This window comes from Phlebotomus papatasi, chromosome 2 (assembly GCF_024763615.1).
Source record: "Phlebotomus papatasi isolate M1 chromosome 2, Ppap_2.1, whole genome shotgun sequence".
Classification (NCBI taxonomy): Eukaryota; Metazoa; Arthropoda; class Insecta; order Diptera; family Psychodidae; genus Phlebotomus; species Phlebotomus papatasi.
Window position 1 is genome coordinate 53562868 of NC_077223.1, and position 21124 is coordinate 53583991.

Here is a 21124-nt window from a genome sequence, read left to right on the forward strand (position 1 = left end):
TCTTTTGTCTTACTTCACAAATCCAAGAGCTGTAGCGATATCAGTCGCTTTGCCAGCTCTACCGCCCATTCTGCAGTGAAAAATGACTTCCTGCTCCTTGGCCGGCTTATCTCGTCCATATTTCTCCTTGAATTCCTCATTGGACAACTTGAGACTGTCCTCCACCGAATTGACTGGAATTTAAAAGTGTTGCACATACAAAAAACTAAAGTTTAGTACATGTACTAAAGATAAAATCACAAAATGAAAATAATTTCTTGATTATAAAAAAAAGAAAATAAATTCAGTAGAATTTATATCCAATTCTATAATTTCTATAAATTTAGCACAGAATTCTGTGCTAAAATGTACTAAAATGACTAAAACCATTTTTTTTGTGGAGCAAGGATTTGTTAACGAAATTTGTGAAAATGACCAATGCAACAACAACAGATAAAACCAAATCGCTGAGCTGCTTATTAGTTAGTCAAAAGCGGAACAAGCTTATCAGCCAACATTTTTCTCTCCAAAAAAAAAAAAAAAAAAAATTGAGGTTTTTCTTTTCTTTTTACTTGCGGAAACCCAATTCTGTGACAGTTTGAGCGGCTTTGTCGCTGCGAATGCCCACTTTGCACATGAAAATAATTTGGGCATCTTTAGATGGTTTCTCACGCCCAAAACGCCCACGGAAGTCCTCATTTGAGGTGTCATCTGAGAAAATGGTCTGCACTTGTCCCACTTTTGGTGTCCCCATATAAAATGAAGAAGCCAGAGAATAAAAAAAAAATAATAATGATACTCTTCTATCTAGCATGTATCCAGAATTTACATTTACATAGATTCTAATGATTTACAGTACAGAGCTATTACATTGAAAAAATTTAAATTAAACCATCTTTTATTTCACCAGTAGTTTCAAATGTGAGGTTATATTAGATATAACCTCAAAATAAAAGAAAAGCTATTCAATAACACTGTGCAACAGTGATTTTGTCCCTGGGTTCTCATGCCATTTTTTCTAATGTTAGGGTCAAATGATTTACGAAAATACTTAAGATTTTGATTTCATTTTGTTTTTGCGCCTGGAATCTAGGCAAAATCGATTTTGCCGTTTTTTGATACTTGGGTGCCTATATCTCCGATTCTGCTGAACCGATTTATTCTTAGTTTCATCACTTCCTGATCACGAATATACGGATGGCTAAAAACCGTTCCCGTCCGTCCGTCCGTCCGATCTTTGGAGCCTAATAACTCCTAAACTAAAAGAGATATCGACTTGCGGTTTTCGACAAAGGTTATATATTGGGTGAAAATTGCAACTTGGTGCATTTACCCCCTACCTCCCACCCCTCCTTCCACCATTTTGAATACCCCCCTCTTTTTGTTTTCTCAATAGCTCCGCCCCTATGGCATCGATCGGTCTCAAATCTTAGTATGTTATTGCCGGGCCTTAGAGCTTTCGATCAATACCAAAATTAAGGAGCCCCGACCCCCCTGACCCGAGCTATAAGGGTCCAAAAAATTTCTTAAAATGGCCAACTCCGGTTCTAATTGTCAAAATTAAAAAAGTGAGGGCGTTTTGGAAAGCTCTCGTGAAATTCCACTTCCCTTTCTAACATCGCAAGTTCATAAAACAACCGCTAGGGGCGCTATTTTCAAAAAGCAGATTTTTCTAAATTTTCTTATTTTATTTTTCTAAATTTTCTCAATTTTCTAAATTTAATAACTCAAAAATTCCTTTGTGCATCGGGCTGAAATTTTAGTATGTTGTAGCCGCAGATTATACCTATCAAACAAAAAAACCTTAAGTCGATCCATAACCCTTGACCCGAGCTATAAGGGGTCAAAGTTCGAAAATTGACCGGCCTCTATCTCCGGTTCTAATTAACATTTTGAGCTAAATTTTGGGTTTTTGGTTTCGTCTCGATGAGCACTTTCAGGTGAAAGTTCAAAAAATCACCAAAGGTGGCGCTGCGATAGCGTCAAAATTCATATTCATTATTCTCAAAAATAACTTTGCGCAAGTTAATCAAATTCTTAGACTTTTGTAGTCTAGTCGATGACGTTTCCAAAAAGTGGCGCAAGTGCGCTGTGGTTATAATAGAACCGGAGATATGAGGGGTCAAAGTTCACGAAATTAAAAAAAAATCATATCTCCGGTTCTATTGAACCGATTTTGATGAGTGAGGGCTCAAACGAAAGATCTCACAAAATCAACTTTCTAGTAAATTTGATCCTCGTGGGACCAACACCAGGGGTGCCACAGTCGAAAAACCAATTTCACTATAACATAACCTCAATTATCGCGACACGTGCTTAACCGATCTTGATGATTACTTCGATATAATTGTAGAGGACATTTATGTCTTTATTTCGTCCATACATCATTTTTTTATCAGACAATGCCATCTGTCCGATTTTGCCGTTTAAGTGTGAAAAAATTGATTTTTCCAATAATAACGCTTATATACCAATAAGATTCCAATTTGACTGCTTTTACTCGATCAAGACACTTAAAATAGGGTTTTAAATGGAAAGTCTCACAAAATATAACAATTCTTTGATATAGTTGAAGGTCACCAAATGAACACTTGGGGCGCTCTGGTCGAAAAAACGAGTTGAGAAACATACAACCTTGATTATCTCGGCTTCTGATTAATCGATGAGATCAAGTTCTACGGCAAAATCATAGAGAACATTCTGGTCTACATTTCAGCCATATATCGTGTTTCTGTCAGTCCATCCAATCCTTGATATTTTGGATTAAATACAAAATTTGTAAAATTTAACGAATTTGATTCAAGATATCGAAATGGCGTCCCCCAACTTCAGCTCTAAATCGAATTTGCATGTATTTCGAGTTAGCTCACGTTAAGAATCTCAGCTACATAAACCGGTTAGGATTATCTGTCCCTTTTGTCACAATGTTTAAAATTTTTAGGGGTTGACTCGGTTGAGTCTATCGGAGTCGTACTGTATTTAATTCGAAATTTTTGAACAAAACGGGCAAAGATTTCATTTTTTTAGGTTAAAGTTAACATAACCTCATTTTTTTTTAAAATATCATCAGTTGAATCAACAATTGGGCTTTTTTATATGCATAACCTTTGAATCAGTATTTGTTGAAAACAATGCGTCATTGCGCAGTGTTTGCAAAAAAATATGTACCAAGAAAATTCAGATAGCACAGTTGCTGATCCAACCGACGATATACTCTTGGATTTGTATTAAAATTTCTATCTTTTCTTCTTCGACAAAAATGTGGTCTTTTTACTGAGAAAAAAAAGAGGGTGCGATTAACTTTTTTTCCTCGTAACTTTAACCCTTTTTAGGTGTAAAAATATATCAACATTTTTTAATGTTAATTTTACACCCTTTTAAGTGTAAAATTAACATGAAAAAGGGTAACTTTAACCCATTATACACCTAAAAAGCATAATATTTACACCGATTTCGGATCAATAATGCAGGGTAAAATTAACATTTCCGGAATGTTATTTTAACTTTTTCGGATTTCTCTCAGTGTTTAAATATTTTCAATGTAATAGCTTGACTATGTAAATTGCTATGAACACAACCCCCAGAATTATTTTACTTATTTACTAAACAACGAGTAAGAAAAAGAAAATTTTAGAAAATGTCGGAACTGCAAAGAAGATCATTCGAGGCAAATAGGCAATGTTTGAGATAAACTTTTTTAAGATAAACTCCGAGATAGTGATAATTTATTGGATGTGCTTCTTTTATTGGAAATGAGATAACTAAACCTTTGTTCAATTAAGCGAAACGAGATAATAAAGTTAATTCGAGAGAGAAGCAATTAAATAATTCTACGATTGGTAGGGAAAATCATTAGTTAGGCAGTAAAATAACCTTCAAATGCATAATAAATAGCATGACTATTCAATTCTTTGCAATAAAAAAATTTATTCTAAAAATTAAACTTTTGCAAATAAATAAAATTCTGAATAATCTTCGAATAATTTGGGCAAAAAGATTGTTTTAGAGATTCTGTTGAATTTAAATACCAAAATTGAAAAATAAACTAATTCTATGCCTCAAGATCAATTTTGCAGTTTTAAAGAAGACATGTACTTTGTAAAGCCTAGTTTGTCGGCGATATCAACTGCCTGGGCTGCCCTCCTCCCCGTGCGACATGTGAATATAATTGGTGTATCAGATTCAGGCTTGGGTCCCCCAAAAAATCCCCTGAAATCCCTTGGATTGGTCTTTGCGAGAGCTTCTTCGAGTCTGTCCACTATTCCAGAAATTTGAAAAACCACACAATTTTTCAATTATTCACAAGAAAACCTCCCAACGCGATGAGTCACGGAAAATAATCAATATAAAATCGACTAAAAAGTCCCTGGTAAATAATTAATACTTACGTGGAATGTTGATGCTGGTGGGAATTGATCCCGTCTCCAGTAATTCATGAGGCTCCCGGACATCAATGAGAAGTTTCTCTGGGTGATTGCAGAGATCCTTCACTTCTTCGTAAGTGGCTATTTTCATGGTACCAGAACTAAACGCGCGGGACACAACGGTAGAACTGCTCGAGACTACAAGAGGGAATGAGCAGGTAATTCTTCTAAAAGCAAGTGTCAGACTCACGAGTTTCTGAGCTTATCTGGAATTGCTGATAGCTCTTAAACCACAACGGATTTTGATGGTCAAACAGAATTGACATTGAGCGGGAATCGCGCATGGGAAGTTGTGGTTTTACCCTAAATTAGGGCAAATATTTTTTTTAAACCTTAGATTTGATAATTTCATTTTCGCACTTTAAAATTATTTTGCTAATAATATTTAAAATTGAACTAAATATAAAATCGCAAGTTACTTTATTAAGAGTCCTCAGTTCATCAAAAAATTTATAAAAAAAAATAGGAACCTGAAAATATTTTTTTAAACAGTTGCATTTTTTTTAAATTTATAATAATTGGTACTTATGCTCATTTTTCAAAAAGTTAAAAAATATAATTTTTTACAATTTTGCAATTTCTCTTAAAAACCGTCATTTACCAATTCAAAAAAAATCGATAAATTCTGCAAGAAATCGTTTAGTCGATATTTCCCCTCCGCCCTCCCATGTCAAGGTTTTGTTATCAATGGGACCATAAGTAAAATTCTCCAAAACTAATTAAAAAATCATTAACATCGCGAATACTTATTATAACCCATTTAAAAAATTATTATTCTAGAAGAAATTATCAAATATTGCACGTGAAATCAAAATGCTAAAGTGAAAAAACTTACCCTTGGAAAGAAGCCCCTTAGCTGCCGGAGTCTCCGTGAAAAGCACCATTTTACGCCTATTTACTGTTGAAATTCCACGTACTGCAGCATTAAATGTACCATTGTACATCCACCTGCAGCATCCTGCGCGATTTTTCACCAAATTTAGCATTTTTTCCACTGAAAATTTACTCCAAAAATAGCACAAAATTCAATTGAGAGGCGAAAAATGGAAGACACACGGACTACTAGAATTTTATGGGGAAAAAAATTGCGAGAATTCCAATTGACAGTCGACAGCGAGACGAAGTGGGAATAATGCAGAAAGTTGATATTTCTCCTGGAATTTCATCAAAAATCTAGCTCTAATCTCTTGTAAGTGTTTCAATTTTAGTGATAAAACGTTGAAAAAGTGTTGCTGTATGACAATACAGAAAAATTTCTTACTTCCCAAACGGATTTATAGTGAAATTTTGAAAATATGTACCGTAGGAATTTGCTCAATTGCACATAGTTGATTGACGTCACTATTGCGTTTCCAATTGAAAGTGAATGAAGATTTTCCCTCGGAATTTCAGTGAATTCTTGATTCTGGTCTTTCGGTTCCCAATTACCTTGATAAATTACCTGAATTTAATAGTATACCCATGCTAAAATTTTGATGAAAATGTACAAAATTCCAGGAAACCTGTTTAAATAGAAAGACCCTCTATGAAAACCATTGGGATCTATTTATAGAAAAGTGCCAGGATATCCTAGACAAGTAAGACAGTAAATTGCCTTTTTCTTCTCCTAAATTCATCTAATAGCATTTCTCAAATATATTTATGAATTTCTTTTGAAGAATGTTATGTGATAAAAGAATGTAAACAAAAGAGGCTTTTAAACTGTTTATCAGCCCTCGAGGTCATTGACTTCTTGTCCTTTAATGCAGAAATTCTTATCTCTTGCCAAGAAATAGTTTTGAAGTCTACCACATGACTTTAGATTTTATCAGTAACTCTTTCTTCAATTGCAATATTTCCTAGTATAAATATGTTTAAAATTGCAATTTCCGGAAGATTTTTAAATAAAACAATGGCATAGGTCAGTTCGCGGAGCGCTCGATCTCTTACGTCGTAAGAGACATTATACATTGTATTTTGTTCATGTGCAACAATTTATAACCGGTTTAGTAAGATAAAAGTAAAATGCTCTAAAGTAGGGTAGTTCCACAATTCAACCGATGGAGTTTTATTAATTTGTTAAAGTTTTTTGATCAATTTTTGTAAAATTTTCACTGTAGGGGGAAGTGGGACACCTTTGAATGTGGGACAGCTTTGAAATTGTTTTTTTTCTCCTATGTTTAAATGGAACTGAGCCATATAATGCAATTTAGCTTTGAATCTGTGCAACAAAATTATAATTATGATAAGTCTCAATGTTATTTAAGTCTCACATTTAAAGGTGCCCCACTAGTAATATTTGTAAAATAATTGCCGTAGTTGAAAAACCGCAGGTCACGTTGCTTAAGGGGTTATGCGGGTAAAAAAGAATGAAAAACAGAATGTTTTCTCTAAATATTTTTCAGCATAAAAAAATTATTTAATTTTAGGTTGAATTTTTTATTACGTTGAAAAAAAAATGTCAAGAAAATACAGGTTGTCTGAAAGGTTGCGTAAAAGACATGAAAGAATAATTAATAATTCCAAAAACTAAATGATCTACAACTTCAACCCACTTGATCCAATAACCTTTCAATAATTCTTAACCATCGCGGGATTGTATTTCTGGAAGATCTGCAAAATATGCTTCTACGGCTGATATTTGCTCTTTATTCGATTTAAGCCCTTAGCCACGAAGGAGGTTCTTTACATGTCTGAACAAATAGAAGTTTCTGGAGGTCATATCTAGTAAATACGCTGGATGACCAATGAAATCGCAATTCAAAACTTTGGATTTCGACATTGTCGAACAGGAGTTTAATCTTGGTGAAAATGTTTTTTTAAGCTGAAATACGGTTTTTGGGTTCTACATATGAAAATAATAAAGTAACTTATTTTACCTTATTCCAGATATTTTAAGCTTTCTTTGCTTTATCTCCTAAAAAACATCCTGAATCAATGCAGGATTATATTGTAATAGGTTCAAGTCTTGCACAACGAGATGCATAAAATCGGTTTTAATATACTTAAAATTATCCAAATGATACTGAGAAACTTGCACTGGAAATAAATTTGGTAAAATGGCACGGGTTTTTTTAACCATTTTTTCATAAATAATTTTTATGATGCTTAACAATATTAGGCCTAGGCGCATTTTCGTCTGCATAAACAATAATATAGATTATTTTCACAATTCCTGGGTTAGTGCGCATTTTGGACTTCCACTGCAAACAATTGATTTTGAAGGAGGACATGCCTCTAGTTTATTTACCATTTTGAGAGAAATTTCCATTGGGTATAAACCTATTTTATCAAAGGACGTAATCACTGCACAAAGTTCAATTTTTTTCGTTTAGAAAAATTCAGTAGCATCAACTTCAATTTGTTTGCAAGATAAGAAAAAACTGTCAGATCCTAATGAAACTTGACATAAATTCATGTCAAAGAGTAATAAACGAGCATAGTTTGAAATTGTACCATTTATTTAAATATGTTTTGCGCAGACTTTTCAGATATCCTGCGTGACCTACCTACCCCTTTAAATTCAGTATGAAACCTGAGAAATATAAGAAAAGAAATTCTTTTGTTATGAGATCAAAAGTTTGTATCATATGAGATTGTATTTAGTCTAACGTTAAAATCGAGTTTAATATTTTGATAAATATTAATTAAAACACATATTTCTTATCCATTTTTTTTTTTCATTTTTATTTCTACATATATATATATATATATATATATATATATATATATATTTTTTTTTTTTTTTTTGAAATTTCAGTTATTTTACATATTTCTGCTTTCACAATAAAACAAAATACAATCTTAATATATAAAAATCTAATAATTTCATGTTTCTCATGTTAAGCTTTTTAAATTATCTGTGATATGATGTAGGGGAAATTGTAATAAAACTCCTGTATATTCGGTTTACTTTTCGTCCGGGTGACATAAAAAAATGATACAGCGTTAGTTGAATTTCGAAAATTAAAATTTCGTTGAGAGTCCTTCAAATTTGGGGATTTTTGTAAATCAAATGTGACCTAAACTGTGATTCCTTTTCACTGTAACCTTTTTTTTGGAACGAAAATTTCAATTAGCACGCTACTTCAATAATAGAAATCGTAAATCTTGGCTGTTTTGTTTTACAACGTAAAAAATAAGGGAGATAATTTTTCCCAGAATAAATATGGTCCAATAAACATAAACATACCATCCATTCTCTATTATCTTTTTTCGTTAGACACCAAGTGGGAAAAGATAAAAATTTCCCTAAACGCTTTTCGTTTCAAAAAAATAGAATATCATATTTGTCATTAAAAAAATATGTTTATTCCAGATCAACGATTTTCCATATGTGTAAACGAAAATTTCGCAAAGAGAAAGAAGTTCACTTTTAGTACAAATGTTACAAATCACTCACTGAACAAGAATACTTCGTGGTCTTTTTCTTTTAGGGTAAAGTGGGGTAATTTGGAATCATGTCTAATTCGGATTTTTGAGATTTCCTAACAATTGAAGATGGCAAAAGGAAAAAAGCAACAAAAAATACTCTCAAATGTAAAGTCTTGTACTTCTTCGTGGTTTTCTTTTTCATTTTGACCATCTGAAACACTGAGAAAATTTCAAAGATTTCAAAACAGACACGATTCCGAATTACCCCATCTTATTCTACTTATACGAGACGAAACAAAATAAAGAAATCTCAAAGTTTAAATTCAGGTTCAGGTTAAACAACAATGTCCAACAATGTTAATACATTGTTGGACATGAGTAAAAATTCTTCAAAATTGGGGAACTATGATTTTCTTTAGGATTTGAAATAATAAAATGAGAAATTCATCCATGAGATTATTTTTGCAAAATTACATTCTCGGTTCAGTCTCACTCTGACCCTGATAAGTGTCGGATGTGATCTCAATTTCACTCCAAATAATTATCGATTAACTCTAACTGTGCATGAATTCAGTGTGCCCTCTAATTTAGTGAACAGACACTTATAGTGCATTGCTAAAAATTATAGACTAAGACACAATTCTGTGCATTTAAACGTGTTTCCGTTTAATATTTCCATTTAATTTCTAAGGAATAAGACCTTTAAATAAGGGGGGATTCTCCCCCCAAATAAGCGAAATAGTGATATATAAATTAGTGCTAAAAATGGATTTACAAAAAGAAATTCAAAGAGGAAATTTTCCTACTCTTCAATCAAAAAATTTCTTTAAACCCCAAAATTATGGAAGATATTTACTAATTTCTAGTGAAACTAGGGATCTCAAAAATCTTAATATTTTTGAAGCTCATGATGCACTTCAAGAATTATCACCAGGCGGGATCGCCGAAGTACATTGGCTCCCTAGTGGGGATTTTTTAATAGCTCCCAAAACTTTATCCCATTTCAACTCAATTAAAAATGCTTCCATACTAGCAGGTCGCCCAGTCTCAATTAAGGAAGACATTAGATATAATTCCGTTCAAGGAAGAATCTACTGTCCAGAAATTATCAAACTTGACTGCAATTATATAAGAGAACGACTCGCATCCCAAGGCGTAATTGCAGTCGAAAGAATGAAAACCAGGGATTCAACCAAGAAATTGATTGATTCTCCGGTCCATCTTCTCACTTTTTCCCTTACGGAAGTGCCCGATAAACTGGATGTGGGCTTTTTGAAAGTCACTGTAAGACTTCATTCCCCATCCCCATTACGTTGTTCAAACTGTCACCAACTAAATCACACAAAAAAGTTTTGCAAATCACCCCACCAAATTTGTGGTGTTTGTGGCCAAATTAAAGCCGATCACCCTAATGAAGGGCCCTGCAAAAATTCTCCCACCTGTGTAAATTGTAAAGGAAGTCATCCTAGCTTTGACAGAAAATGCCCAGAGTATATCATTTTGGAGGGTATAAACGCAATTAAAACAATCGAGAGAGTACCGCACAAAATAGCCAAAAAACTTTTCTTTGAGAGGTTTGGTGAGAAAAATGCACTGGTCCAATCCATAAATAATTCACATGCTCCATCATTCACCGACATTCTCAAAAAAAATGCACCTTCTAATGCTCCAGGTACTAATTCACAAATGAAGTCAAGTAGGTCTCAAAACCCTCGTTCCTCTGCGAATGCAGAAAATAATCCCACTACATCTACTGCTGAGCAAGTTGACCAAAAAGTGACTTCTAAATCAAATACAGAAAAATCATCTAGTGTAGTGAACAAAATTACACACCATCAAGTGAATACATCACCTCACCATCAGAAGCCCAAAATCATCAAATCCAAAAACCCTGCCAATGCCCATCTTCTGGAGTATCAGAGGAAGCTCAGAGAGGAGATTATCGCTCAGGAACAACCGCAAGTACCTCATAAATCAATTATCACCCCAGACAAAAAAAATTATCACAATCAGGAAATTTCCTCTTTGGAGAATGCAGTTAGTGTAATTGATCCAAAAATAACTACCACTCCATCACCTAATCCGGTCACTGATCCAAGAGATGTGACAAAAATCCCATCGCATGAAAAAACCCCACTCCAATCTACCAGCACACAAAATTATGCAAATTCATCTGAATTTGATAAAAACACACAAAATAAATCAAATAAAAATGATACTGTTCAACCAACAAGCTCAAATACGCAAAAAACTCCGGAAAGTACCTCAACTGCAGATACTTTGTCTGTTGAAGTTCTCGATGAGGATAGTGCAATGTTGAATGATGAACTCAGTGGTCTTAAGGGAATTAAAAGAGGGAGGGAAAGATACTTTGATCTTCTAAACTCTTTAACCGATACACAACCAACAAAATTAATTGCAATCCCAACAGATGTACAAAAAGAGATTTCCTCAAAAAATATAAGCACTAAAGAACCTCATAATAGCAACAATTTTAACCCCCAAAATGATCCCAGCCTTAATTGTTCAGAAGATGAACTCCTTGGGTTCTCTCCTATGAAAGAACTCAATGATCCTCCCCAAATAGAAAAATCATGATGAATTTTAATCATAATTTAAACACATACTCAACAAACCACACAAATACTACCAACAATATTAATTCAAATCCAATTATGCAAAATTCAACTCAAATGCCCCACAATTTTATTCAATGGAATTGTAGAGGTTTCTGGAATAAAAAATCAGAGATAGAGCTCCTTGCATCTACATACAAACCCCTTGCGATTGGTTTACAAGAAACACATATTGCAAATGATGCAAATAAACCAAGAATTCCAGGTTACACCGGGTGCTTTTATAATGGAGCTCCAAATTCAACTAGAAGCAGTGGTGTAGGGATTTTGGTTCAGAATGGATGGTCCTATGAACAACTCAAAATACAAACTCCACTTGAGATCATCGCAGTTAAAATTAAGTGGCATTATGTAATTAATGTCATTTCGATCTATATTAGGCCGCAAGATAATATTCCAAAGCATCATTTAACAGATCTTATTAGAAAATTACCACGTCCTTTCATTTTAATGGGGGATTTCAATGCTTCAAACCCCGAATGGGGAAGTATGAAACTTGATAGTAGGGGAACTCTCCTTGGGGATGTTATTAATGAGGAGAATTTGATCATCCTTAACAATGGATCTTCCACAAATATTTCTCTAGCTCATAACACATTCAATACTGTTGATCTCACGATAGTCGATAATAGCATAGCTGGAAATTACACATGGGGAACCCATTACGACCTATGCGGAAGTGATCATATTCCGATCTTTATCGATGATCTCTTCCATATTCCAACTAGTTTATCTACTGGAAAGAAATGGAATGAGGATCTTGCAAAATGGGATTTATTTGCAAATAAAGCTGACTTAGGATTTCTCAATGCGTCTATACCCATACAAGAAGCATATAATAAATTTAAGGAAAGCATTACTTCAGCAGCAAAAGACTCAATCCCAGTTAAAAGTAGAACAAATATGAAACGGAAAGTTCCCTGGTGGAATGAAGACATAAGTAAAGCAATAAAAGAAAGGAAAAAAGCTTACCGTCAATTCAAATCACACCCTTTAACTTCATATAAGGATAAGTATTTAAAATCTGTAGAAAATGTCAGAAATCTCATCAAGGAGGCAAAAACCAAGACTTGGCACGATTTTGTAGAAAATATTAATCCAAATACTCCATCAGGAGAAGTATGGAGGAAAGTCCGTGCGCTTAGAGGAGGGAGAGAACCAGAGATCCGATTTATCAGTAATAATAACCAAATTATAGTGGATCCTGTAGAAATCGCCAATAGGTTAGGGGAAAAGTTCACGGAACACTCATCCAATAGATCATTATCCTTAAGTGAAATTGAAAACAAAAATCTTCTCAACTCATCCATTCACAGTATGCCTGATAGAAACGATTTTCCAGAATTAGATATAGAATTCTCTCTGAATGAATTAGAATCTGCAATCTCACATAGCAAAGGGAAATCTACAGGACCTAATGAAATATCATACAATATGATTGCTAACCTCCTACCTATTAACAGAATTCATTTGCTTAATCTCTACAATAGGATGTGGAAAGAAAAATCTTATCCCTCTAACTGGACAGAGGCTAATATAATCCCAATTCCGAAATTCCAAGGTCATACTCCAGTAAACCCCGAGTATCGTCCAATCTCACTCACAAATTGTGATCTAAAAATATTTGAAAGGATGATAAATTACCGCCTTATATGGATTCTTGAATCTCGTTGTCTACTGGCAGAGTCTCAAAGTGGATTTAGAAGAAACAGGAGCACTATCAACCCCCTTCTTAAACTAACTCATGATATATACGCGGGATGGAGAAATGGTGAACACACTATATCGATATTTTTTGACCTCGAAAAAGCCTATGATCGCATCTGGAAGGCAACTATTATGGAACAGCTCAAAAAATGGCACATAGGAGGTTCTATGCTCTCATTTATAGATTTCTACCTTAGCCAGAGAAATGTTCGAGTCACAGCAAATGGAGAACAGTCAAATCTGTTCTCATTTGAAAATGGTACGCCTCAAGGGGGAGTCCTCTCGGTCACCCTATTCTTAATAGGGATTAATAGTCTGCAGAGTCTATTCCCATCCGATTCCCAAATTAAGCTACTATTGTATGCTGACGATATTTCTATATACACCACAGGAACAAATACCGAAGAAATGAAACAAGAACTACAGGATAAAGTTATTGAAATGGAAGATTGGGCTGCATCTCGAGGCTTCAAGTTCTCAACAAGAAAAACCGCGGCTATTCACTTTTGTCGTAAATACAAATGTATTCCGCCCCCAATAGAAATTGGAAATTGTGTTATCCCATATGAAGAAAACTATAAATTTCTTGGAATTAACCTCGATAGAAAACTTACCTTCAAGGAGCATATAAAAACTTTGAAAAGTTCGTGCAATCAAAGACTAAATATCTTACGTTGTCTCTCAGGCACAATCTGGGGAGCTCACCGAAAGTCCCTTAAGCAAATTCATCAGGCATGGGTGGTCTCTAAAATGAACTATGGAATGGAGATTTACACAGGTGCATCTAAAAGTGTCTTACAAAGCTTAAATGGCATCTACGTCGGAGGATATCGTATAGCAACTGGAGCCTTCCGTACCTCCCCTGTAAATAATATTCTAGCCGAAATTGGTGCTCCTCCTATCGGTTTATATAGGGAAAGCATCTGCATGAAAACAGCAGGAAGAATACTATGCAACCCTGGCACCCTTGGACACATAGAAATAAAAAATGCAACAACTTGCGAACACTGGAAAGGATCCTTTGGACCTGCTGTTCACAGTTTGAAGGAGTACCTGTGTGGCCGAAGTCCGATTTTGGAGACACATGAAAATGAAGCACCATGGCTATTTGACCCAAATTCTATCGATCTCAGTCTTACACTTCAAAAGCTGACAACAGCACCTGATGTTGTAGCTAAAGGATATTTTCATGAGCTCATAGAAAAATATGAACATACCTTCCCCAATACTCTATACACTGATGGGTCAATTCTTGATCAAAAAAACGGAGGATATGCTGTTACAACAGAAGAAATTCTTATCGCTAGTGGGTCTTCTGATGAACACTGGTCAATTTTTGAACTTGAAGCTCTAGCTCTACTCAGAGCTACAAAATATGCTTCAGAATGTTCAACAGACAAATTTATTATTTTTACAGACTCTTTAAGTTGTCTTCTGGCCATCCAAAACCTCAAAAATTTCCATCCTCTCATTTCTTCGATCCGCTCAAAAATCATTAATACTAATGGAAGAATTAAGGTTGCTTGGGTACCGAGTCACAAAGGTATCCCCGGTAATGACAAGGCGGATATGGAAGCAAAGAAGGCTGCAAATGGCGAAGCCCCCTCTATCACTGATATAACCAAGAATGGAATAAAGTCTATCATCGTGAAAAATCAGGAGGATAAGTGTTCTGATTGGGTAAGAAGGGAAGTACGAGGCTTTACTGCAACTCTCTCCCCAAACATAAAAGGATTTCCATTAGCTCCAAATACTACAAGAAATGAAAGTACCACTATAGCAAGGCTCCGAATTGGACACACAAGATTAACGCATAAATACAAAATGGAACGTAACAACCCACCTGTATGTGAATTTTGTAACGAAACTCTAGACATTCCCCATATTCTTAACATTTGCCGAAAATACATTGGACCAAGAAATAATATTCTAGGGAACCAATCCATTCAATCCTTACTGTGTGACCCTATGGGTCACAGTAAAATAATAAAATTTTTACAAGATGTTGGACTACAAAAAGAACTATAATATGCCCCTGATCGTTCCGACGGGTTGACCGGGCGGTCAGTGGCCACGGTACCTCAATTATTAAGTACTATACAAACTATAAAATAAGTGAATTTCCATAAAATTAATATACACAGTTCTAAATACACATTAAAACAAAAATAAACAAAATTTTGCATGCACAAAAACAATAAAGGAAACACACTGAATTCAGCGAGCACACAAAACCAAAGGCGATATTAACAAAGCCTTAAAAAAAAAATTTAATAATAATAATTTAACATTCTCGGTTAGTCATGCAAATGTTTAATTGAAGGAAACAAAAACGATAAAAATGACTCATGCAAGACATTCCTTAAATTGTTCGCTTTTTACATAATCAAAAGTAAATATAAAAACAAATAAAATTCTGTAGTTCATTTCTGTCCATAAAATAGACAATAATTGCAATTTACTGTCCTGTCAATTTATGCGTTTGGTCACTTTATTTTTAGCAAAGAGGCAATTTGCATATCTAATCAATTGAGACTCTAACAGTCAGAATGTAGCATTGAGAGACGCGCGAAATTCGATGGAAGAATGGCCAGAAAAACATGGCGAGATAAAAATTTTGATTCATAAGTTGATTTGTGTTTTTACATTTGCAGATGGACACATAAAAGCTTGAGAGCTGAAGAAGACGGAATTCACAAAAGAGAGTTATGTGACGGAGAAAAGTGTTCCAAAAGTGCCTTTTTTTTGTTATATTTTGCAAACATTATTTTCTTAAAAGTGCGAGAGACTTTTTTTGTTTTGATAAATAAGAATTTTTACACAGTGGGTGGAATAAAAACAATCCAATGAGTGCCTTGTAGAATGTCTTCCAATCCAATTGGACTGAGATTTTCGCCATTCGCATCGTCAATAGGAGCATCGAGTGTGGGAGGAAGTGGGGGAAAAAGTATGCAAAGTGGACAGACAAGAGGAAGACAGTTGCAGAGCACCAAAGCCACAAATACCACCAGCACAAGTTTGTCCAGCAGCGAAACGGACGTATCTACGTCCACAGAAAACCTCTCAATGGAGGAACGATATGTACTGAGACATACGGCCAGAGTTGAGCCACAGGGTCAGGAAAATATGCTGGAGAATGTGCCAATTGTGGCCAGTGAAAATGCCCGATTCTCCTCAAATAACTCCATGGATTCTACAAGATATCCATCCAGCAATAGGAGCATTTCAGAAACTAGAAATCCCATTTATGTTCAGCAAGCCAGTCAACAGGTTCAGGCTAATCAGAATGGAGCAGGAAATGGCAGTGGAAGTGGATCCAATAGGAATTCACTTAAGGTATGTGAAAAATTTAATTTGAAAAACATTTTTAAAATGGAATTTTACAATATTAGGAATTTAGTATTTTCCAAAAATTCGCTTAATTATTCAAACTAAATTTGGCTATTTAATAACAATGCATAATGTTAAAGATGCGTCAAGCGCTGAATATTTCAGCTTTTTGCGTCATTATTTTTGACCCCCATGAACCACATTCTTTTGCAAATATTTTTGAAAGTCATGGAGATAAGAAGCTGAATCTTATAACTCTCACAGACCTAAAAACAAACCAAAATATGACTTAGTGCAAAAATATTTGAAATCTGGATTAATCATTAATTCGCTTTAATATTCTGCTTAGTCGACTATTACACTGTGCAACGATGATTTTGTCCCTAGGTTCTCATGCTATTTTTTCTATTGCTAGGGTCAAATGATTTACGAAAATACTTATCATTTTGATTTCATTTGGCTTTTGCGCCTGGAATCTAGGCAAAACCGTTTTTGCCGTTTTTTGATACTTGGGTGCCTATATCTCCGATTCTGCTGAACCGATTTATTTCTCACTATGGAATAATTTGGTCTCCTTTAGATGCCCGATAAATCCTCTAAACAGATGAAGTTCGTACAACTGACACCAGGGGCGCTGTAGTCTCAAATATGTCAGAAAACATGGAAAAATCGAACTTTTTAGCAACTTTGATCAAAAATATCTCGAAAACTAGGACTGTCCCTAACAATATGTTTTGTGGGTTTGATAGAGAATTTAATCAGCTACATTTTCGTCCATGTACAACTTTTCTCTCAGATTATTTTTTAACCTCGATATTGAGGTTCAAACGAAAAACGAGCATTCATCCAACTAAATAAAACCTTCACAATTCCGAGTGTTATTGTTTTTTTTCCTCGCAATTAGGCAGTACAAGCTTTTATTATATTATTTAATACTTAAATATCGATATTATGGTGATTTTTATATGACATTTTAAATTTTTAAATATTATTTTACTACTTGGAAACTTGTATAAAACTTTAACGTATGTGATATACATAAAGTAACAATTACAAGTTCAAAAACTAGTTTTAGATTTCTTTCGACGAAAATCACGTAATTATGACGTTAATATTGTAGGATTGTAGATAAATGTAGGAAAATTTTTTAAAGAATTATAAAATGAAATGAATTTAGAAAAAAGGATTTTTTGCAAAGTTTCCATATGTAACTGGTATGTAAAAGGTAAAATAGATGCTTATTGATTCTAAGACGTAAATTTAACAAGAAATATTCTTTGAAATATTTAAAATTTTGCAATATGCAGTAAATATGCCTTTTTTGTAATAGTCTTTTGAGATTGAAATAACACTGAAATCTTACTGAAGATATTGTTTGAGTTATTACCTTGTATTATATCTAAACACATTTTTAATGCAATAAGTATTAATAAAGTCCTACAATTGTAAGAAAAGTGAAAATGATACTCTGGGTTATCTAAACTTGAAAAGAAAAAGTCAAAATGTGCGAAATAGTTAAGTTTTTCTTTAGTTTGCTGAGTGCTCGTTTGAACCTCAATATCCAGGTTAAAAAACAATCTGAGAGAAAAGTTGTACATCGACGAAAATGTAGCTGATTAAATTCTCTATCAAACCCACAAAACAGATTGTTAGGGACAGTCCTAGTTTTCGAGATATTTTTGATCAAAGTTGCTAAAAAGTTCGATTTTCTCATATTTTCTGACATATTTGAGACTACAGCGCCTCTGGTGTCAGTTGTACGAACTTCATCTGTTCAGAGGATTTATCGGGCATGTGAAGGACAACAAATTGTTCCAAAGTAAGAAATAAATCAGTTCATCAGAATCGGAGATATAGGAATCCAAGTATCGAAAAACGGTAAAAACGGTTTTGCCTGGATTCCAGGCGCAAAATCCAAATGAAATCAAAATAATAAGTATTTTCGTAAATCATTTGACCCTAGCAATAGAAAAAATAGCATGAGAACCTAGGGACAAAAAAAAGTTTAAAATTGTTGCACAGTGTTATAGTTCTCTTCAGATGCAAGCAATGCCAATGCTAAAAGATCTTTTCACTGCTCCAAGCAGTTTTGACAATCGTGTTTTTTTTTAACTTCTCTCCATCTTGGCTTCTGAACGGTAAGAGATATTGACTTCTGGTCTTCGGTTACACCCCCACAAGTCAATATTCTCTATCGAACTAACTTACCCAAATTACCCCACACCCCTTTTATCCCCTCCAAAAACTTTTTTTTTAATTTGGCAAAAAATTGGCCCGACGATTTCGTTCATTTTTGGAAATGTTTTGGAGGTAGTCTAGCTGAACATTTCGTCCTTAGACACATATCACCGGAAAAATCGCCATCTTGAATTATTCAAGGTCAAAGGTCAACCAGCCTGGAAGGCCTAATTTTTAACGAATTTGGACAAATTTGGACTTTTCTGAAAGATCTTTTAATTCTGAACTCTACTGCATCGGTCATAATCAGTGATGGATCGGTAAAGTAACGGTAATGGCAGGGGCCTCTCGACATTTCATTTTTCCATACGTTTTTGAGCAGAGGCACTGAAGACTATTGGCAAGTTTTTTCCTAAAATGAAATGACTTATCAGTCTGATATATTTTGAAATTGTGCATTAAAAGCTATCTAAAAATACATATTTCATAATGTGTGCCGAAATAATACAAGAACTACACGCAAATTTGTTTAAGTCGCGGTGCAATATATGCAAAATTTTTACAAGGAAAAGTGATTCGTCATCTTGAATTATTCAAGGTCAAAAACCTAATTTTCAACGGATTTGGTCAATAAATCGTCAGTTAAATCAGCATTTATTTTAACTTCATTTTTGCGATTTTGAGATATATACATATTTGGAATCAACGTAATTTTGTTTATCAAACGCACTTGAGTAAAAGAAACTTTTTAAGCCCAATTAAAATTATTTTACACAAAAATTATCGCAAGTGCACTTAATTAAGAAAAATTCATCAGAATTTGTCGTAACTTCCGTTGTTAGTGTAGGGTAAGTGTACCAAATTTCGGCATAGTTGCATGCAAGCGTCAAAGTCTCAAGTTTGAAATGTAATATTTTAAATACAAATTGATTTTTTTTAAATTCTTTCTTCTGAAAGGGTGTTGCTTGGAAACTTGTAAAGAGTTTACCGTCTTTGTTTACTCTAAAATTATTCTTAATACATTTTTAAATGAATAAAAATATAGACATAGCTTCGGTGCCCTATTTCGGCCACCTTCATTCTCATAGTTCCTTGCCCTTCGGGAATTCTTCCAATATCTTTTTTACGTCACCTCGTTTGTCGAAGATACATTTTTTGTCATTCTTTTGCATTGTATAATCTCTAGAGTACGTAAAATCTAAAAGTTCATGGAAATTCGAGGAATAAAAAAGGTGACCAAAATTGCAAGCTGGCCGGAATTAGACACACTTACCCTAGTTACGTCAAATTTCCATACGAAATTTCCTCTAATCAGCATTTGTCGTAACTTTTCATACTCATTTGCGTGGCTTGTAATTTGCAACAAAATTGTAACATATTTCTCAATAAAACATTCATAAACTTTTCTAAGTATCCAAAGACAGTGCTAATAATGGAATATTTAAATCTCTGCCCATCTGTTATTGATTCTAAACAAAACAAACGACGCGGTGCACAAAATTTATTCAATAAAATTCGTGAAATAAAAGGATAAAATTACGCGTCTTTTGATACCATTAAGGTTAACACGGGGTAAATAGAACCGCAGATAAAAAATGTTGAATTTTGGAAAAAAATAAATAAATAAAATGCAGATAAAAACAAATGTAGACGTGGCCCAGATGAACGGATTTTAGATTTGAGATCCTTAAATGACTCTCTAACAAGATTTTAACATTTCATTGAAGACACCCACAAAAAGGGTAATTTTGTTGCACAGTGTTTAAATTCGATTTGCCTATTAGACTGAGCGAGATGTCTAGATTTAGATCTCACTTCCTCTCACAGAAATGTAACAAAAAAAAAAAAACAATTGGACTTTAGATTAAGATTATTCATGCACGACATTATTAGAAAATAAATTAAATAAGCTAAAAACTGACGAATGAATTCATGACTAAAGTAGAGAGTAGAATTAATTGATTAAACCCGCATTACTATACCTTTTAGTTTTTACAATGAATATTTTGATGATTCTGAAAGCTCCTCAATCGATTTTTACCATAACAAAAAAAGGGTGGCACACCGTCTCATGCTTTGCCAAATGCTTGAATCCGTGATTTAGATGCTATGCTTTGGAAAGTATTTTCGCATCATTTAACAATTTGAACTGATTTATGAATCACGAAAAAAGATCGTATAAAATAGATTGGATGTAAATAGAATTGATTTGCGGATTAACGTTACTTATCGGTTCACAAACAATTTATAAGTCACTCAAAAGTTCGCCAAATATAGTTTAGAAATAATAGCAATTGAATTTCGAATAATAATTACTTATCGGTGTATGATAGATTATAAACGACTCAGACTTGTCAGGAATTCCAAGACCTTTCCAAAAAGCGCAAACATGATAGCATTCGATTGAAAGATATGCTCTCTAGAGCCATTTTGCTCTCTGACTTTGAAAACCGTTATTAGGAATGATTCAACTATGTTTTCGTGCATAGAGGAAATTTCCACCTAGCTAACCTGTAG

The 21124-nt window shown here is 34.0% G+C and overlaps 2 protein-coding genes across 8 annotated transcripts in view; one reads left to right on the forward strand and one right to left on the reverse strand.

Annotated features, from left to right (window-relative positions):
* Window positions 1–21124, reverse strand: part of LOC129801718 (rhodanese domain-containing protein CG4456) — an 887636-nt gene that overhangs the window by 361 nt on the left and 866151 nt on the right. The window contains exons 1-4 of one of the 6 annotated variants that reach the window (XM_055847006.1): window positions 5239–5470; window positions 4368–4541; window positions 4075–4237; window positions 612–717 (exon numbers count right to left, since the gene is read on the reverse strand). In XM_055847006.1, the coding sequence (XP_055702981.1) occupies window positions 687–717; window positions 4075–4237; window positions 4368–4541; window positions 5239–5389 (519 nt within the window). In that variant the 5' untranslated portion in view covers window positions 5390–5470 and the 3' untranslated portion in view covers window positions 612–686. Of the gene's footprint in view, window positions 1–13; window positions 174–551; window positions 718–4074; window positions 4238–4367; window positions 4589–5238; window positions 5478–21124 lie in introns of those variants that run through there. The other 5 variants (XM_055847008.1, XM_055847005.1, XM_055847004.1 and 2 more) reach the window with 5 other exon arrangements.
* Window positions 5457–21124, forward strand: part of LOC129801671 (uncharacterized) — a 46469-nt gene continuing 30801 nt past the window's right edge. For both annotated transcript variants that reach the window (XM_055846934.1, XM_055846935.1), the window contains exons 1-2: window positions 5457–5592; window positions 15754–16435. In XM_055846934.1, coding sequence (XP_055702909.1) covers window positions 15962–16435 — 474 coding nt within the window. In that variant the 5' untranslated portion in view covers window positions 5457–5592; window positions 15754–15961. The remainder of the gene's footprint in view (window positions 5593–15753; window positions 16436–21124) is intronic.